The following is a 19,551-nucleotide window of genomic DNA, read 5'->3' as shown; positions in this document are numbered from 1 at the left end:
ATCAGCTGTTGTGAAAGCTACGTAATAAACATTGGATCAGGAGGAAATACAGATCAAACTTTAATATTTAAGAAGTCAGGCTCCCGCTTACATGGGAATAACCATGTTGTTGGTTCAGCTCACGATACTGTTCAGATGTTACTAAGCCCTTGTGGAAGTCAATACACGCCAGTGGAAAGAAGCAGACCAGGCAAGCCACTGTAGGTCTCTTAATTTATTGAAAATGCCACAGAAAGTTAGATGTGGGTGATCAATGTGATCAACGAGTAATTGGTTGTGCTAAGCGCTTGGTTCTTTCTGTACAGAATGCTTTCTTAGCAGACTCCTTTACAATAAAGGCATCTGGATTAAACTGCACAAGGTTGGTTGGGGCCCTGACAAAAGAAATTTTAAAAGAATTGTTAGCCTCGATGCTGCTCCTTTTTATAAAGCTGTCTGCAAGACTAACAAAGGAATTCAACTCCAGAGTTTCACATGCTGGATGGGAAAAAAAGCCACTACTAAAGTCTATGCTGTTTTTGCGGTGGAGAATTGCTCTGTCGTTAGGGTAATAACCTTCCTGGATCCCAGGAAGGTTATTAGCCTATCGACAGAGCAATTCTCTAACCAAAACCTGGCATGTGTTCTGTCTAATGGTTAGCAGAAACTAGGTTAGTTTCTGCTAACCATTAGACGAAACACATGCCACGCTGTCAACAACATAAACCGCATCTTTCTGCAGTTGTGTCCTGACGTTGTATGTAAGTCATGGGGTTTGCATTGTAAAATCATAATGTATATTTTGTTACTAGCTTCTTGCCCCTATCACCATGATACCACTGTGATGCCACAGTTTCTGTTTTCTGCCATTTTTGTCCCATTGGATTCAGCAGAAGGGAAACAATAGAAACGGAGATCTTCTATGGTAAAACAGAAAAAAAGCAATCTGTCTCTCCTCCCCTATATGCAATGAAGGCATATACTTGTCAGATGGTAGACCTTCCATCCACAATCCAACTCAGGAGGGCTCTTTGTTCTTAGTTTGCTGAATGGTTCCCACTGAAGTCAATGGGATGAGTGTTATTTATTCACCTGCCAACCAGATAACTGGAGAGGTTGCAGAAAGAAACATCCAGCACAGGCCACTGTGGGCAATACGAAGCAAAAAAATCAGGAACGCAGGGCATTGATGAGAAGTGAGCAATGGCAGCTATTGCCATGGGCTCCATATATAGAGGGGGGTCCATTCCAAAGGATTGCTGAGTTTTTCAAGTGAAGGCAATGTAACAAATATATTTTCACAACTTTCCACACACATTCCTCTTTACTGGGTCACTAATTTCAATGGATAAAAAACATGGAAAAAAATAAGACACTGTCATGAAATACAATGAAAAGTAGGATCTCTGCATGCTCAGAGGACCCTTCTGCCCTTAGATCTCTCACAGTCTTTAAAAGTTATCTTCAGGCCAAGGTAACTCAAAGACCCTTTCCCTCAATTGGAGAGTTGTTCAGACCACAAACACAGCCATCAAAACTTCTGGGAAACCCCACCTGCTGGGAGGCTGAGCGAGTTCATTGAGTCGAGGGGAAGCTACCGCTTGCTTGGCTGCCAATGACACAGGCCACTCAGGGGAACGGTCAATATTTTCAGAAGGGAATACTTTTGGTTTAGCCAGCTCAAGTAGCCTTGGACTTGCGACTACTTGCAGGGCAGTCAGGGGTACCTGCAGAAGAACAGAAGTGCTGGTTTTTGAACATGGGATTAATTCCAGAATATTTCTGAAAAAGCTAAGCTACAAAATATGTCCATCCCCAAAGGATTAGGACCTCTGAACTCTCCCCTCCTCTCAATAATGTCTGAAAGCAAAGTAGAGGCTAAGGTACAGAGCACCATACAAACCTTCTGGCAGGATTCTGAACCTTTTTTGCAATCTCTCTTCAAATTACACTCAATACAATAAACACTTTTATGGTGATGGTAGCAAAGTGGGACAGATAGGTTGATCTGATTGTTTTGGGGGGGGTGTTCTGTTGGCCATTGTCTGTAGTGCTGTGATAATCCCAAAGAGAGAAAGGACTAAGAAAGGAAGAGTGTAAATTGGGTGGCAAGCAATTATCCTCACCACACAGATGAAGTTACTGAATATCATCTCTTCCAGCAGTTATAGAAGTAACACAGCAAATCCATATATCTTAAAGTTGCCAAGGTTGAGAAACACTGATGTAGAGGTTTTAACAAAGTTTTCCTGTGTACACAATGACAACAATTCATCCCTAGCTAACCCAGATATTAAAAGATCTCTCCAGCTGTCAGGCTTCATACGTGAGCTCAGCAGTAAATCATAGTTCTCTAGACTTTTGACACTTTATTCAGCCCTTGGCTTGACTTGGCAGAAGATTCCCAGACTCAGCTCAGCTAAATTAGAAACTTTTATTGCAAACAAAAATAAGACTTAAACACAACAGTAGACTGCCCACCACAGTAGCAAGGAAAAAAAAAAGTCAGGGCCTTTATATACTGTAGATCTATGCTCTGATCTTTAAGGATTTCCCTCCCACCCTTCCAGTCAACAGATACTCAGCCAGTCTCTTGATGGCTTGGGAGGCTATTGAGATCTATTTACATAATGGTTCTCTCCAGCCTAGTAACTACTTGATCCTACCTTGCAGTCTCAGCCTTTACACCAACACAAAGGTATCAAAGTAAAAAAATAAAAAAAAAAATAAAATAAAAAATTACTTGGCGGATTGGGACCTCCTTGTATATGTTTTCATAGAACTGCATTTGTTTCTTAACTGCTGGCTGGGAAATCTGCTGTAGCCTTGGGCTGGCCTCAGCTCTTCTTGCAGCCCTTGAAATCTCTCTTTCAGGCTAGATAGGAAAAATAAACCAACAATAAGGTAAATTTGATTTTTTTATAAGATTTTTTACAAAACAAATAAACAAATAAATCCAAGTATGATCAGATGCCAAGAAAAAGACATTTCTTTCTCCCCCAGTAATATTTCCCAAGGTTCCCTTGAAAGAGGTAAGATCAGGCTGGATGTAAACTTCTTATCTAATCTCAACTCAAGCTGATACATCTTTATCTATACACAGCAGAACAGTAAGGATCTGTATCGACAAAAGTAGTACCAGTAGTTATGATACACAAGAAAATCTGCTTATTTGCACATTCTAATTTTGGGAGGAATATGTGAAAATGTGTTCTTATCAGTGATAGCATTTCTTCTTGAGTACATTACAGGCCAAACTCTGATGCCCATATGAGAGTACAGTAAACAGTCCAACCTTAGGAACCAAGACTTTGAAACCTGGATGTCAAAACTGCATGGTTCTGTTTCATCTCCCCACCTCTGAAAATGGAAATTTAGAGATCAGCAAATTTTTATTTTACCTCAAGGGCTGGTCAACTGGGAAACGGCCCATCTGGAAAATACAAAATGCTAGCATACAGCCAAAAATCAGTAGGTCATAGGCAAAGGTATCCACATGTCTGGTGTAATGTGTTTCCCAGGGAGATAATTGTGTCAGCCCTGGACAAGGATTATCTTCAGCTTTCCTCCCTCCCTCTCCCAGCCCCATGATTAGTTTTGCAATTTGCAGAGTTATGTGATTTGGGCAGAAAAGCAAAATAACAATTGTAACTGGCCCTACTGCTCCAAGCTTTCTTAGCAATGCCAACAGAAAGTTGTGAAATGCTCCAATAATCTCATGTTTTGTTCCCAATATTCTTTCTAGTTCAAGCATCCAGTGCAGATTCTTAGCCTTCAATTTCTTCTTCAACCTTCTTCTACCTTTCATCAGGTCATTCCCTCTACCATCATTCTAATTTAGGTCTCTTTCTGGAAGAAAAAAAAATCCTTTTCTAGGAAAAATTAATCAAGGGTGATGGGTAAATATAGGACAAGACTAGACTCATCATAATAGCAGGAGCTACTCAGACCAAAATCTCTCTAGCCTCTTCCTCTCTTATTCACAATCATTTCATCTCAGAGCTTCAGAGTTAAACCATTCTTTCACTGTTCATCTTATCATCCCACTGAGCAGTTTTGGCTCCAACTGGTGTATTTGGTTAGAGATTTGCTATGCTGCATATTAAAATTGTGCAAGGGTAGAGGTTTTGAAAACAATATTGCCTTTCCAAAAGAGAGCCAACAAATGTTATAGTACAAACTGGCACCAACATATCATCTGCCATGATATTACACACAAGAAGAATTTGAAAAATCCTTTTTTAAAATATAAACTACACAAGGACAGAGCCAAAGGCAGAAGGCTAAAGTAATATGAAAGGTTTTTTCAGCTTGCTGAAACGGCAGGTTCTTTAGTGTAAACAGGAGAGCAGGAGTGTTCAACAAAGTCAGCACAGACCAAGGACAGAGAACCTTTGGCCTGCAGGCACAATCTGAATTGCAGACGAACTTCATCTGGTGCTTCATCCATCCTGGGTATGGGAGGATCCCTGGGAGTCTGTGCTTAAAAACACTGACTCTTTGTCTTCCTCTCTTCTGAGGGAGAAGCTTTGGAGGTCAGATTTCAATCCTGTCTCTGTCACATCTTCTAGGGATCAACTTCCAATCAGTGGCCTGCAAACCTACTCTGCCAACAGATAGTACTCCTGATCTTGAATCTCTTATTTTTTGTCTTTGAAAGAAATGGTTACATATCACAATGATACCCAACTTTAAAATTGATTTCTTACAACCTGCAGCTTTGGCTTTTAAATTATTTATAAAGCTTCTAGTACTTATGGTATTTTAAGGGCTCTCTGCTTGGCAATGTTTCCTGAAAGGAAAACTATGTTTGACCAGACTTTTATGAAGTACATAATGTAGGTAACAGAAATAGATACTGAAAACAAAGCTGGCTTCCAAAGTAAGCCATAGAATGTTGGAGAAAAAAGCATTTTAAATATTTTGTTTGCCTTCTTTTCTACAGTCTGCAGATAATAATTCAAGCTATCGACCACTGAGCTCAAGTTAGAAAAAAGTAAAGGTACCCTGGACACTTCTAGAGAGCTGTATTAATTTCCCAGCAAAATGCTCTAACTGATGTTGGGTTTTCAGGGTGCTGTACTCCTTCCATCTGTAATATATTTATATGGCTCTCCCTTCCTTTGCCACTGCCCATAAAGAAGGAAAACCATCCCCACCTTTAACATTTGCTCACTGACAGCATGGCTCTCAATATCAAGAAGCTCAGCAGCCAATGGAAGAGCCCCATTTTCCACTGGAAGGAACTCTTGCTCCTTCTCCAATGCCTCCTGTTAGACCAGTGATGGCGAACTTATGACACGTGTGTCAAAGATGACATGCCACGATGTTTTGGGTCATATGCCAGCGTTCACCAACACCCGACAACAACTATTCTTCCTATTTGAGTTACCAAAGAAATGGAGTTTGTTTTATTTGTATTTCATTTTCGTAATTATTTGACATTTCTTTATATAATACATAGCACTACACATGATTGGATTGTATTTTTTTTAAATAAATGTATATATAAAGAATTGTTTCTTTTTTGTTTGGGTGTGTGTGTATGTGAGACACGCCAGCAGAGTCAAGTTAGGCATTTTCTGAATTTTTGACACACTGAGCCCAAAAGGTTTGCCATCACTGAGCTACACTGAAGAGCTCGTAGTCTAGGAAAACCTTTTGGCTGCAATGATGAGTGCTTTGGGACTGTAGGATCTAAGGTGCTGTGTATTCCCAAGTGGAAAAGAGAGGCAAAAAAAGCCATTTTAAAAATTGGTGCCTACCTCAATAAAATATTTTTTCCAGCCTTAGGAATAGGTGAAAGTTTCTAGGTCTATGAGCAATAGCTTGTTTCTTTAATGCCATGGATGGGGAAAAAAGAGCTGCCTTTGCCACACTTGGTGCCTCAGGCATTGCCAACTCTCAACACAATGGGAAATGGCTCTTCCCAGTTCCTTTTCTCTCATTATATCCTCTTTTTTTTTCAAGAGAAAAAGAAAGGCCCAGCAATGTGCTTTCTTGTCATTCTTGAGACACCAGTTCAAAAAACCCTGCATCCTTTTTGCCACACCTCCATGATGAGGCCAGCAAATGTGTGCGCGTGGTGCGGGAGCGGGGGACTGAAGCTGTTGGAGGCTGCTTTGGAGGAAGCACAGGTGCAAGGAAAGGGAGCAGAGAGGGCAAAGGATTCCTGTGTCTCTGGGTTTCTCTTTTCTCCAGCAAGTATGGAACCTTGATGGAGAAGAGAAAAATCAGGCAACTCTGGGGAACCGCATCTTTGTGGAATATCTTCCATGAGGTCACTCTTCCTACTTGAGTCTAACAAGAAAAAAAGAAAATGTTGGTTGTCCAGGAGATTCTGGTCTCTCTGGCAGCCCAAGCAGAAATGGCCATGGACAGGGATGATCTTGTAGCTGGTTAACTGGGGCCCGCACATTGCTGCCCTCCCTGAAGATCCTCCTCCTTGAAAATCAGAATCTCTGCATAGGAAGTTTTATTGAGTTTCCTCCAGAAAAACCACTTGCCTGTTAGATCATTTTAATCCAGCTTCAGCCTGCCTCAGTGGCAGGTTGCCACTGAGATGGAAGCTCGGTTGTGAGGACAGGTCCTCAATAAATGGTTAGCAGGCTACCTCACACTGGGGCAAGGAGGGAGGGTGGGTGGGTGAGACTTAAGCATGCTTGCAATAGAAAGGATGGAACTTTGGTAATCCATTTTGTAATATTTTAATCTTTTTTTAACATATGGGTGTTTATAAGTAAAAATCCATCTCTAGCTAAGTAACAACAAGCAAGTGCAATAAATCTTACCTAACAGATTAGGTAAGATCTAACTGACAGGATGCTAGTCATTACTACAGAACAGGCAATGGTTATGAGTCAATGAACAAAAGTGGGACTTTTTATGAAGACTCTGTGGGAGACATGTCATATAACTTTCACTGATGCCGAAACACTACTGGTTAGCAATCAGCTGACAACAGAATTGAAAAGGAAGTCCCATACAACATTCAATGCAACAACACAGCAGTCATCATGAGTGTTAATACAGTAAAGGGGAAGGAATGCCAGATTTTGAAACATAATGGTGGTGAGGTAGATGAGAAGGTCAAAGTTTCAGGAATGCAATTCTGTTTTCATATACCAATCCAAACAGAAAACAGAAACATTAGCAGCAAGGTAAGGATATGCAGGCTGGGCATAGAAGTTATCAGCTTGGCTTCTGAGCTTCTTCTTTCTTTATGACCAGTTGAAGCCAGTATTCTATAAACCTTCAGTTGGCTGTCCCCAATTTTACGACCTTTTTTTGCCATGGTCGTTAAGCGAATCACATGGTCATTAGACAAATCCGGCTTCCGCCATTGACTTTGCTTGTTGGAAGCCAGCTGGGAAGGTCACAAATGGCAATCATGTGACCCTGGGATGCTACAACCATTGTAAATAAATGCTGGTTGCCAAACACCCGAATTTTATCACATGGTCACAGGGATGCTGTGATGGTCTTAAGTGTGAGGACTGCTTGTAAGTCACTTTTTCAGCACCGTTGTAACTTTGAACAGTTGCTAAACAAAAGGTCGTAAGTCAAGGACTACTTGTACTGCATTTTGAGTAACCTCTGTTGTATATGCATAGCCAACAGACAAATCCTAGCAACATAATTGGTAACCTCCATATATTACTTTAAAAGGATATAGGTAATACATGCTTCCTCTGTTCTTCCTCCCAAGATCTCTATAAAAGAAGTTATACAAATTGGCCAAGGTTTTTTTTTTTTTTAACAACCAGGCATTGCAATAGCAGCTCTGTATAAGCTCTTATTTCATCTGGTTTTTCTTACGGTTTACTCTTTCTAACCCTTTATTTTATTTTATTTTATTTTATTTTATTTTATTTTATTTTATTTTATTTTATTTTATTTTATTTATTATTTTGCTTTTTTTTATGAATTTGAATTTCTGACCTGAAATATAATGTTCTTGTTGCTATGGTCAGGAAAAAAAAACACAGAATCCACCCTAGAACCTTGAAATCAGCAAAGGCAGCAAAAAAACTGAAAATAATATCCTCACCTCAAAGGCTTCTACCGAGGATCTAATTTCCTGGAACTCTGTGAATTCTGTGAACAGATCTGAAGTGTTATCCCAGCAATTAGATGATACACCAAACTCTACCCTCCCAAGTGAAGAGGATTGATTCCTATAGATTGATGGCTTCTAAGAAAAGCTTGTTTCTAATAGATGCACATGCTGGCTGGGGCATTCTGGGAGTTGAAGTCCAAGCATCTTAAAGTTGCCAAGGTTGAGAAACACTGTTCTAACTGTAAAACACTGTTGATCAACTAATAATTATTTCTGTAAAAATTGATGACCTGAGGGAAATATTGATTCCTGGCCCGGGCAGGGGTTGGACTGGAAGACCTCCAAATTCTCTTCCAACTCTATGGTTTTATGGTTCTATGATTTGATGCCCATAACGGATCCTTCTGAGAGAAACAGAAAGCACATCACCTTGAGGAAGATTCTCAGTCAGATACTTTACTAACTATTAAGCAAATGAAAATGATAATGATTGTGCTCCTTCATGTCCAGATAACAAAAAGAACTCTGCTCTCACACACCAACATGAAGAATTAGTTCTCTCTGTTCTTAATAACAGCATCAATGCAGGACGATGGGGTTCTAGAGCCTCTGTTTGCTTTTCTGTAAGCCAACTACTTCAATGCCAGCTGCATGCTATTGACCTTGTTCATATTGCTGGCTTTGCAATAGGAATGGCGGAAACAGGATTCAGCTGTTCTTCAGCAACTCAATAATACCACCCATACTCCTAAAAATGAGGATCTTCCTGAATGCTTTGGAATTTTCTCCATCCAAGTATTTATTGATGAAAACATGAGGTCTCTCCTAAATAATATTACATGAGCTCACGTATTTCAAAATGCTGTGCATCAAGTTTTCATCTCTGTCTTTGGCCATGGGAAGATTAACTAAACACTCCCCCAGAATAAGACCACCACTTGGTTCTTTTGAAAGTGAACTAACTCTTACAGCAAATTGGCTAAAGCTGAACAGTCAGAGGTATTATCCAAAGCTGAAGGTCTTGCATAAGTGGTGAAGTTGATCCAAGAGACAGCACAGATCCTTGCTGCATCAGTGTCCCTTAATGAAGTCATTAAATTTAGTCATTTACTACACCTAAATGACTAAATTAAAGCCAAAAAGGAAATGGCCAGGCCTCCATGGCACTCTCTCTCCATCAGTGAAAAACAACCCTGACCTTTGGATGGACAGCAAAAATCCTGGGGAAGAATCTCAAATGGACATCTTCTCTAACAACTGTGCACAAGCTGCCTGCCTCTCCCCAACTGATGTCCTTGAAATATAATTTATTTAAAAGAATTTCAATTAAAAAAAAATACAAGTAAAACAAATACAGGGAAAACAATATACAAAACAAATTAATTATTGTTTAGAAAAACAATAATATCCAACACATTAGTTACAAAATTGTAATACCAAAACAAACAAAAATAGAAAAAAATAAAATAAGCAGAAAAAAACCCTAAAAAGTAATATACTAAATTGATATAAATCACCTAAATATTACATCATTTAATTGTTTAATATTAAATTGGGCATACAAATTTTGTAAAATATTATGAAATCTTTCCCAAAGGAAAATATTGTGTCATTTTTTTATTAGTAGAAAAAAATAGCCTTTTAAAAAATAGATAAAATACAAATTTTTGAATCCAGTCTTTGATATCTGGAGTAATATTGCTTTTCCAATCTTTCAATATAATTTTCTTGGCTATTTCCCACAGATGATATAACCAATAATCCTCAAAAACAGTCAGATTTCACAATTTTGGAATGTATTTCAACACAACATTGACATCAATAATTTGGAAATGTTTGTTTATACATCTACTTATACATGTGACAATATTCTTCCAAAAGAAAACCAAAACCGGACATGACCAAATCACATGAGTTAGTGTACCCTCAGATTTCTTACATCACCAGCAGAGAAAATCTACAATCCATCCTTTTTGATATGTTCTTTGAGGAGTCCAATAGACTTTTGATGGATTAATTTCAATTTCAAGAAACAATCTTTTAAAACCTTGGATTAATGCTGGAATACTACCCTGTCAAGAATAAAAGATGGTAACTTTCTAGATCTAGGAGACCCCAAAACTCTATCATTCTATCTTGCTAAGGTTGAGTCACAGCCAATTCCTCCCCATCCAGATCCTCACAGCCTCCAGGGACTGGGTAAGTTTCTTCTAGGGCCCTTTGGAGCTGAGCGATTCCTACCCTCTCAACAATCTACTGTACCTTAAAAAGGGAAGGTCCAAGGACGGCCTCTTGAGAAAGGGAGTCTTGAGAACATTTAACATATTCGGTGCATAAGACAAATCCCAACATCTTAAGATTTATTGGTATCTCAGATCCCAAAGGAAACAATTTAGATACTTCCCAATTAAACTTATAACCTGAGTATTTTCCAAATTGTTGAACCACCCATTTCAAATTAGGCAATGATGTAGAAGAATTATCCAGTATTGCCAGGATATCATTAGCATAGAAAAAAAAGTTTATACCCAGTCCACCATTGTAATTCCAGTGATATTGCAAGATTGCCTAACAATAATTGCTAATGGTTCAAGAATTAAATCAAATAACAACCAAAAAACAATCAAGAAATCCCTGACAGGTGCCACTCTGTAACTCAATTGGTACAGAAATTAAATGATTTATTACTCTTGTTAATGGTTGCGAGTAATACAATCCAAAAGAAGACAGGAGACCATACCTAGACATAACTCGCTTTAAACAATTCATGTGAACTATGTCAAAAGTTTTTCCAGCATCCAAAGATACTAATTCAACAGAATCCAAACTACCTTGGAGAAATATCTAGAATTAATTTTTGAACTGGAAACTTTGTCAATTAAAGAAGAAGAAATAAAAACATAATCCATTCTAAAATAGGTCCTGTGAGCATAGGAAATAAAAGGATACTCTCTTTTTACAGGATACCTGCCAAATATCCTTCAGGTTAACTTCTTGCATGTAAGCTTGCATCAAACATGATTACAAATACATTGAAAATCTATAACAAGATTTTCTTTGTTGTTTGTTTCTACAGCAACAACTAAATGATCAAAAGACATGGTAAACAATTTTGAAAACTTTGACATGCTTCTAGATTATTTTTGTAGGGCCATAAAAATTTACCATAGGAATGAGACAATCAAATATCTTCAAACAAAGATAATAAAATATGCTTCATTATCTAAGCATTCTTGAACCATATCTATATTTATAGATATATTAAATAAAACCTTGACCCAATGGTCTTATTGCTATTACTACCAATATATGATAAATCCAGTCAACCAATATCAAACAAGAGATTTTTCATCATGTAGAATATGGGTCCCCTGCAAAAACATATTGCCACTATATAGTTTTCAAAAGAAATTTCTATGCTTAAAGATATTATGCATACCTTTAACATTCCAGGTTAGTAAGCATTGAAGTGTAATAAAAATGAATCCAAGAAGCATAAATCATACTGAAACCTTCCCTTGATGGCAAAATATAAAACAACCATAAATATAAACTTTCTGATCAATCTAACCATTACAACAGATACACTTAGGTGAATTTAATAACATGTAAATATAAAATTTCAAAAAAATATATAAAGAAAAAACATAAAACAAGAACAAAGCAAATGACTTCCAAGACTTATTCACCACTTAAACACCCACCCTCCTTCCCTAGCTTCATTAGGCAAACAACTAGAGACTGAGGCTGATCTGAATGTGGATCTGAAAATGGATTTAAAAATCCCAGACTACAAGAGTGATATGGAAAAAGATGCCACATGGGATTTACAAATAAAACTGGCTGATGTCTTAACAATTAAAGGGGACGTACAAATAATAATCAACCCTGATTGCTCATTGGAAGGATCGATAATGAAGCTCAAGCTCAGATATTTTGGCCACCTAATGCGAAGAGAGATCTCTTTGGAGAAGACCCTGATGCTGGGAAAGATTGAAGGCAAAAGGAGAAGAGGACGGCAGAGGATGAGATGGTTAGATAGCATCACTGAAGCAATGAGCATGAAACTGAGCAAACTCAGGGAGGCAGTGAAGGACAGGAAGGCCTGGCGCAGTATGGTTCATGGGGTCACGAAGAGTCGGACACGACTTAACGACTAAACAACAACAAATAATAAACCAGAAGAGTGACTTGGATAGCTTTCTTATCTTGGATTTACAAAAGAAATGTGTTAAACTAGTGAAGGAGTTTCTGAGAGAAGACAAAGAGAAAATGATAAGAAATCAACTTGTCGGACATTATTTGAAGGGATTAAAGGTCAAGCTTTTAAAAAGTAAACCGAAGGAATATAAAGTGGATTTATTTGATCAGGGTTAAAATATATACGTTGTGGTTTCTGGTAGCTCTTAATGGTACTTTTCTTTTATTAGGACTGAATGACGAGACTTTGAAGATTAGTTTATAGATAACAGATAAGATATGGGGAGAGATTTCTTTTGCTTTATATTTCAAAGAAAGTGATAAGCTTGAATATAAAATGGATTTATTTGATTAAGGTTAAAATATATATGTTACTATTTCTGGTAGCTCTTAATAGATTTTTGCTGATTAGGACTGAATGACAAGTTTTTACAATTTGTTTATTGATAAGGGATGAGATATGGGAAGAAGAGATTTTTTCATTGCAATATTAGAGGAGGTGTTAAGTTACTGAAGTTGTTTATACTTGTCTGGAGGGATGTGGAGTCACTTTTTTATATGTTTGTTTTTTCTTATTCTTTTCTTTTTCTCTGTATCTTTTTCCTTTTTTCCTTTTTATATTCTTCTTAGTTTGTATTAGTTTTTTTATCTTTGTATTTGTAAACTTTAATACAATTATTATAAAAAAACAAAGGTTAAAATGAAAAACGTTAATAGAGAGAACAAGAAAAAAAAAAGGAAAGGAAAGGATTAATCTTAACAGAGGATGTCTATACACCAATAAAAAAAAAAGTGAAAAACTATATAAACCATCCACTATATGTATATATGTATGTATGTATGTATGATAGGCATTGAACCCAGCATCTGCCCACCATTGAAAAAAATAATTATTACCTTATAGCTGCTGTGCAAAAGAATGGCAAGATTTGGAAAAAAAAACTAAGCATCTGCGGGAAAGAAGACAAGAAAAACAGTAAAAAAGATGGTGATTTATTGCATAGTAAAACATTCCAGAGCCTCTTCAGGAATTATACAGTGCTTGATTTGGCCAGAAATTAAAAGGCAAAAAATTGCAGGAGGAAAAAAAAACTTAGTAGATTTCTCTTTGGCTAAAATATATGTTGGATCAAACTGTTTCCTTAAAGACACTACAGAAGGTGGTATATCTGTGAGGATTTGAAAGCTATGATTCTTGAATTTCAGAAATTTCCCATGCTTTTCTTAAAATCAAGTCTCAGATGGTCAGTTTTGAAAAGTGAATGAGAGGAGCAGCACTTCCTACAACATTAACTCAAGTACATCTCAGATCTCTAAATCAAGGGATTTGAGCCTTCAATATCAGGGGGTAAATCAATTATTTTTCAAAAGCCTATACTGTAGGTTAAATCTTGTATTTTTATAAGCTTTCTCTTACTCTGATCAATACTCTTTGTGTATTTTTGAATTTTAGATTTAGTTGTTTTTATTCTTGACTCACAGTGTACTATGATCAGATCCTGGAATCTAAGACTCAAGCTTCACTTCAGTGTTTTATCATTTTTTTTCACAGAGTAGTTTTATAATTTAGTCAATTAGTTTTAAGTATTTAGATTTTTTTAGTATTTAGTATTTTTTAGTATTCTACAAGTAGTATTTATAGAGTTTTATAGTGTGAACCACTTTATTCCTATTAGTCATCCAGGAAATCTATTTGAGTCTTGTAACCTTTTTATATAAATTATATAAAATGACAGTAAAAAAATGTAGGAAAAAAAAGAGAGAAATTGTCTGGAATATCCTGTAGAACATGGAGGTATGACATGATCCACCAAATCTACTTTACCTAGAATGGGCCTAAGATTTTGATCACTTAGGTTATTATCCAATTTCCCCTCCAGTAGGGCTAAAGCACTGAACTGTGCTATAGTAACCTGTGAAGTTAAATAAAAGCTGGCCAGTAATACAGGTAGTCCTTGTTTAGTGACTGCCTCATTTAGCGACCATTCTCAGTTATGACAGTAATGAAAAAGTAACTTTGCAACCAATCCTCACATTTACGACCTTTGCAAGGTTGAAGCTGAAGTAAGATCATAAGCATAGCTGTGGTTTCACTTAGTAACCGCTTCACTTAATGACAGAGTTGCCAGTCCCAATTATGGTTGTTAAACAAGGACTACCTGTAGATGTCTCTGCTCCACACACTTCTTACAGATGAGGGGCTTAGATCAAGAACTAAGAGAACTCGCAGTTATGCATATCCCCTTCTATTGCTTTTCCCCTCTGGATGAATTAAAAGTATTAAATTAAATTAACACAGTCCTCTGCATCATACATGCAGAAGAATGTACTCAAAACATTGTTGTTGTCTGATTTTGTTTCACAATTACCTTTTCTGGAAAGCTAAACTGTGGATGTATACTTCTTGCTTGAGCAAGCGTCAAAATCCGTTCGGAAGCTGTACAACGAAGTGCCGAGGAGCTGACAGGCCACATAGGGGAAATTCGTGGCCTGCAAAGGAACAGAAGAAGGGCCAGTGAGATTTTTATGTTTCCTACTGGCCATGTTCATGATGCTGAAGAGGTCTCAGATCTGATTTATATGCTTCTACCATCCATTGTCTCTGCAGACAGGGTAAATATGATTTTTTTTGAACTGGGATGATCCAGCTTTGGTCAGGAAGCTCTTGCTGTGGTTTTGCAATACATGGGGCAGTCCACTTTCCTAACTGAGAGAACTGCCTCTTCCCTCATCCTGGGATCGAGTTCACTTATCACTCAGCAGCTTCAGTAAGCTTCACTCCCAGACCTCCCTGTCCATAGAGCAGTGTTTCTCAACCTTGACGACTTTAAGATGTGTGGACTTCAATTCTGGGGGTTGAAGTTCACACATCTTAAAATCGCCAAGGTTGAGAAACACTGCTATAGAGATTCCATTGTCTCTGAAACTTCTACTGGGCACGCATTAGAACTTATCTTTCTTTACTCTCTCCCTTTACTCAACAAAGTTGCCCAATACGATACTGCCAGCATGCCACTTTTGTAGACGGCAAGGTTTTAGCATCTGAGACAGGACTGGCCTTGGTGACTGAAAGATTGGAGAAGAAATATCAGATGAAGAAGCTTGCTTTTAATACTCATTGTTAGAAATCAACATTTAGCATTACTGAATGTATATGGTCCAGCCAGTGATGTGTCGAAAACCATACACAATTGTTTTCAATTTATGAATGCTAAATCAGTGGATTAAATAATAATTAGAATGGATCTAAATCAAACTTCTTTTGGCCATTTTGTAGATTGTAATAGACCACATCCAAATTATATACTCAAATTCACAATATTTTCCAAGACTATATGTGCAAATCTAATCAAATACCTCTCTGGTGAAAACACTTTCTTCTCTTTAGCATGTGAAACTGTTTTTTGGGGGATTATTTCCTATTCATCTCATTCTCAAGTATTTAAAATTAAAATATATGATATAGATACTGTAAATATTTCAGACCACATGCCTGGGAAGTTAAGTTTTGTCTGACAGTAATTTACACACATTTTTCAAACAGTCTTTGAATGTATCTTTTTATTGAGCATGTAGAGACAGATGATATTAGAGGCTGCAGATCACTTCTTGATTTTGTGATGGGGCCAAGAGCATGTTGGCTTGCATGAAAATTTTTAGAGATCTGAAGCTTACGCAGAACAGCCTGAGCATGCTTGGGGTAAAATATGGCTAAAATGTGCCAAAATACTTGGTACTATCCTCAAAGCTAGACTTAACATTTTTAAATATTCTCACAGTGTACTTATTCATATTGCATATCATTTTTTTTTCTTGAATGCTCGCATTGAAAGCATTCATTGCGATTCCATTCTTCAACCTATCACTATCATTCCCATGCATATCTCTGAAACTCTACTTCCAACATTCCTTCACTTCAGTTTCATCCCAAATCATCACTTTTATTTTTTACTTGATTTCAGCGTTCTTTGTTTAGCCTTTTCACCCATTTCCAAATTAAAAAAAAAAAAATTCTACCAAAATTTTCATTGCTTTTTTCATCTTAACCTTTTCTTGGGTTCTGTTATGACCACATTCTTTGCAGTTATCATTTTTCTCTCTGCATATGTTATACAATAGCTTTTTCATCCTCGTTTTTTAGAACAATCATTCTCTGATATTATTTTGTTTTCTCATCCACAGCCTTTTTCACTTCATAATTTCACCAAATGTCCTTTTTCGTATTTTCACATTAGTGTAGTTCCACGTGCTTCCATAGTAGTTTGTAATGTAATTTTGTATCAGTGATGTGCTGGACCTGGCTCATACCGGCTCGCGGGAGCTGACTGTTAAATTTGCAAGCCGGCTGAGAGCAGAGCTAAGCCACCACGCCTAGTGCACTGATCACCTGTTCCACAGCTAGTGGCACAGTGTGGCGGCAGCAATGGAACCAGCAGAGCCGGTTCATAAACCTTTACCAGCACACACTGCTCCATATCCTCTTTCTTTACATCAACTTTCCATTCATTCTATTTGGAAATTAATCTATATCTAAATATGTTTTTATACAAGCCTTGCATTCTCTTTACGTGCTATTTTCTCTAGTTTCTTTCACCATTTTTCTTCTTTTCTTCCACATGTGTTTTCCTCAAGATCCACTCTTGACACTCCCAAATAGCAATCTGTTCCACATTCAGAATCTCCCAAGATGCTTCTAACCTTTGCTAGTTCTTTCAATCTTTCATCATAAAGAATCAAACCAGTAACACTTTTTTTATTCATTTATTTACCAAATGTATGTATAGCTTAAACCACATATTCTAAAGAAGCAGATCCTTTTCTAAGCAGATATTCATCAAAAATCACCATTCACATTCAGTTTTGGGGCTCTCAGTAACTTTTTCTCTATTCTTTCATTTCATTCCCACCTCTCCATTTCATGTCACCAATTAGATTTTCTTTCTCCTGAATGTTGAAGAAAGAATGTTGAAGAATTTTTCAAAAAAATCATCCTTGGTTCTTCCATTATCACCATCTCCATAGACCCATTCACACATAGATAGTAATGTGAGAAACACCACTGTAGCACAACCTTTACAACTAATTACATAGCTTCTTCCCATTCAAATTTTGCCCAGCTGGAAAATTGGCTGCACTCTTCATATTAAGGAATCATATACCTGGAATCTCTCACATGGTATTTTCAGAAGCAGATTATTAATGTCCTATGTGACCATGTAATTCTTCAAGAAAATGCAGAAATTTTGCAGATTTCTAACACTTCATGAAATGTCTAATTTAGCTTTATTTACATTCATTGACCAGCTCTCAGAGAATATGCATACCAGATGAAGACAGTACAGAGAGTAACAGCAATAAACATTTGCACAATTAAAGAGTTTTAAAGAATGTAAAGTTCACAAGGTGATATTAAACAATAGTCAGATGTAGACTGTTCCAGTCTAGATCCAGCTTGCTGCTTAGCAAAACCCTTGTAATCATCCAATCAATTAATTCAGGTGTTTAGCATACACTTTACTAACTATACTAAAGGGATGAATTGGGCAGGAATTTGCTGGATCATATCTTTTTAAAGATTGGAACTGTTACTAAGACCAGACCTCAGGAATATGGAGAGCTGAATTGATCCTATGTTAGAATAGCAGCCCACTTTTCAAAGGCTTTCTTGCCTGAATTCTATATTGAAAATCCCACTGGAACGCGGCAATTAGAAAAAGCTCATTACTGTTAGGGCCTTACCTTTGTTTCAGATACGTTGTTGAAATTGGCCTAGGTTCTGCTAGCTTCAGCAATCGCTTTGTTGGCATTACAGAATATACTGCTGAAGAACGTTGCCAAATCTCAGACATTTGACCACAGCTGTACAAGAAGAGGGACCTTTGGAAAAACCACAAGGATGGATGAGACAGTAACACAAACAGTGAGTGAAAGTAGAAATGCCATTTTATGTTCTTCTTGGGTCTACTGCTGCCTTCTTCAACATGGAGCTTTAAAAAATAAAATGCTTTTCAACCAACATATCCATGCTGCACTTTAATTACAGGTGTGCTGCTTTTAATGTTTCTTCCATCTTTTATTCAATCGTCCCAAAGAACCTGAATTTGGGCTTATTAAGGTTTGCTGCATTTTTATGCTATTCTTCTGAATTGTGGCAAGTACCTTGCCATGTATATAGTTGATGTTATATACATACATATGCATATATTTCACATTTCTGCCCCCTAATGTAAACAGGATATTTAGAAGAAAGTCCAAGACTAAATAAATAAATAAATGTATTTCACAGAGCTGTGTTTAAATCATTTCAGGAATTGTTCCATTGTTGCTACTTGTATTGGTACTCGAAAGTATTCAGCGTCAGACCTAGAATTCAAATTAAAACATCCAGCCATTCCAGAATAAACAGATGATTATTCGATGAGTCAATCTTGTTGGCATTGGCAAACAAGACAAATGCTACACCCTTTTTGTTAAAAATAATAAATGTTATTGTTATGGTCCGAAACTAGCCTACACCCTTTTCACTTATCCTTCCTGCTGCCTGTCAATTGCTTCTCCAAAACTGAATTGTATATTGAACTAATTCATTATTATTAATCAAAGCTAATATTCTCCCAACCTTTTGCACTTGGTAGTTGAAACTATATCAGATATTAATAAGCTGCCACATGATAAGCATAAACTTTTTTAGCAATATCTACACTGGTAAGGGATTTTAGTCTTTCCCCAAAGAATGTGAGGACTTCAACTTCAGGTACGTTTGCCCTTTAAATTAGTAGTGCTGATGCATCCTGAAAAAACAGATGCTGATTTGAGCACAAAAGCAATGGCAGGGGAATCTGCTTAGGATCAAACACGGTGTTTACTGAATGGAAGCAACAGTAAGCAAAGCTACCAACATCTCCAATGTCCATAACAAGAGTGAACACCAAAGGATGGTTTGCTCCCAATGACTGGAGTGGGCGAGTGGTTATTTCATGTTTAAACTGCTCATTCACTGAAATCAGTGTGACTTCAGCACTAAACCTGGCCTATTTATTGAAACCTGGGTGGGGGGTGAAGAAGAGGGAGATCTTCTTTCAGAAATCTGCTCACCCAGATTTCAGGTTTGGCATGGATGGATCCCTCTCTGATTGCCATGGAGCTCTGCAATGGCAACTCCCCTATGCACTGCCTCAGGCCCTCAATAAGTTGGATCAGGTCTATATTTGGATGATCTGTTTACCAGTTGGTGTGGTTCCTGCTGCCCAAGTGCTAAATAACCAGGCTTTCCATCTGCCAATCCTTCTATCATGCTCAAGATGGAGCACTGG

The 19,551-nt window shown here is 37.3% G+C and overlaps 1 protein-coding gene across 1 annotated transcript in view; it reads right to left on the bottom strand.

Moving 5' to 3' along the window:
- SPMAP2L (sperm microtubule associated protein 2 like) overlaps positions 1-19,551 on the bottom strand; it is a 28,368-nt gene continuing 8,817 nt past the window's right edge. The window contains exons 5-9 of the mRNA XM_088147456.1: positions 17,978-18,115; positions 14,608-14,728; positions 2,723-2,854; positions 1,534-1,706; positions 1-374 (exon numbers count right to left, since the gene is read on the bottom strand). Coding sequence (XP_088003582.1) covers positions 260-374; positions 1,534-1,706; positions 2,723-2,854; positions 14,608-14,728; positions 17,978-18,115 — 679 coding nt within the window. The 3' untranslated portion in view covers positions 1-259. The remainder of the gene's footprint in view (positions 375-1,533; positions 1,707-2,722; positions 2,855-14,607; positions 14,729-17,977; positions 18,116-19,551) is intronic.

Source organism: Python bivittatus, unplaced genomic scaffold (assembly GCF_059951505.1).
Source record: "Python bivittatus isolate LINGU-HERP-01145 unplaced genomic scaffold, Pbiv_v1 ctg000520_np1212, whole genome shotgun sequence".
In the NCBI taxonomy this organism is placed as follows: Eukaryota; Metazoa; Chordata; class Lepidosauria; order Squamata; family Pythonidae; genus Python; species Python bivittatus.
This window is presented reverse-complemented; position numbering and strand designations above follow the sequence as displayed.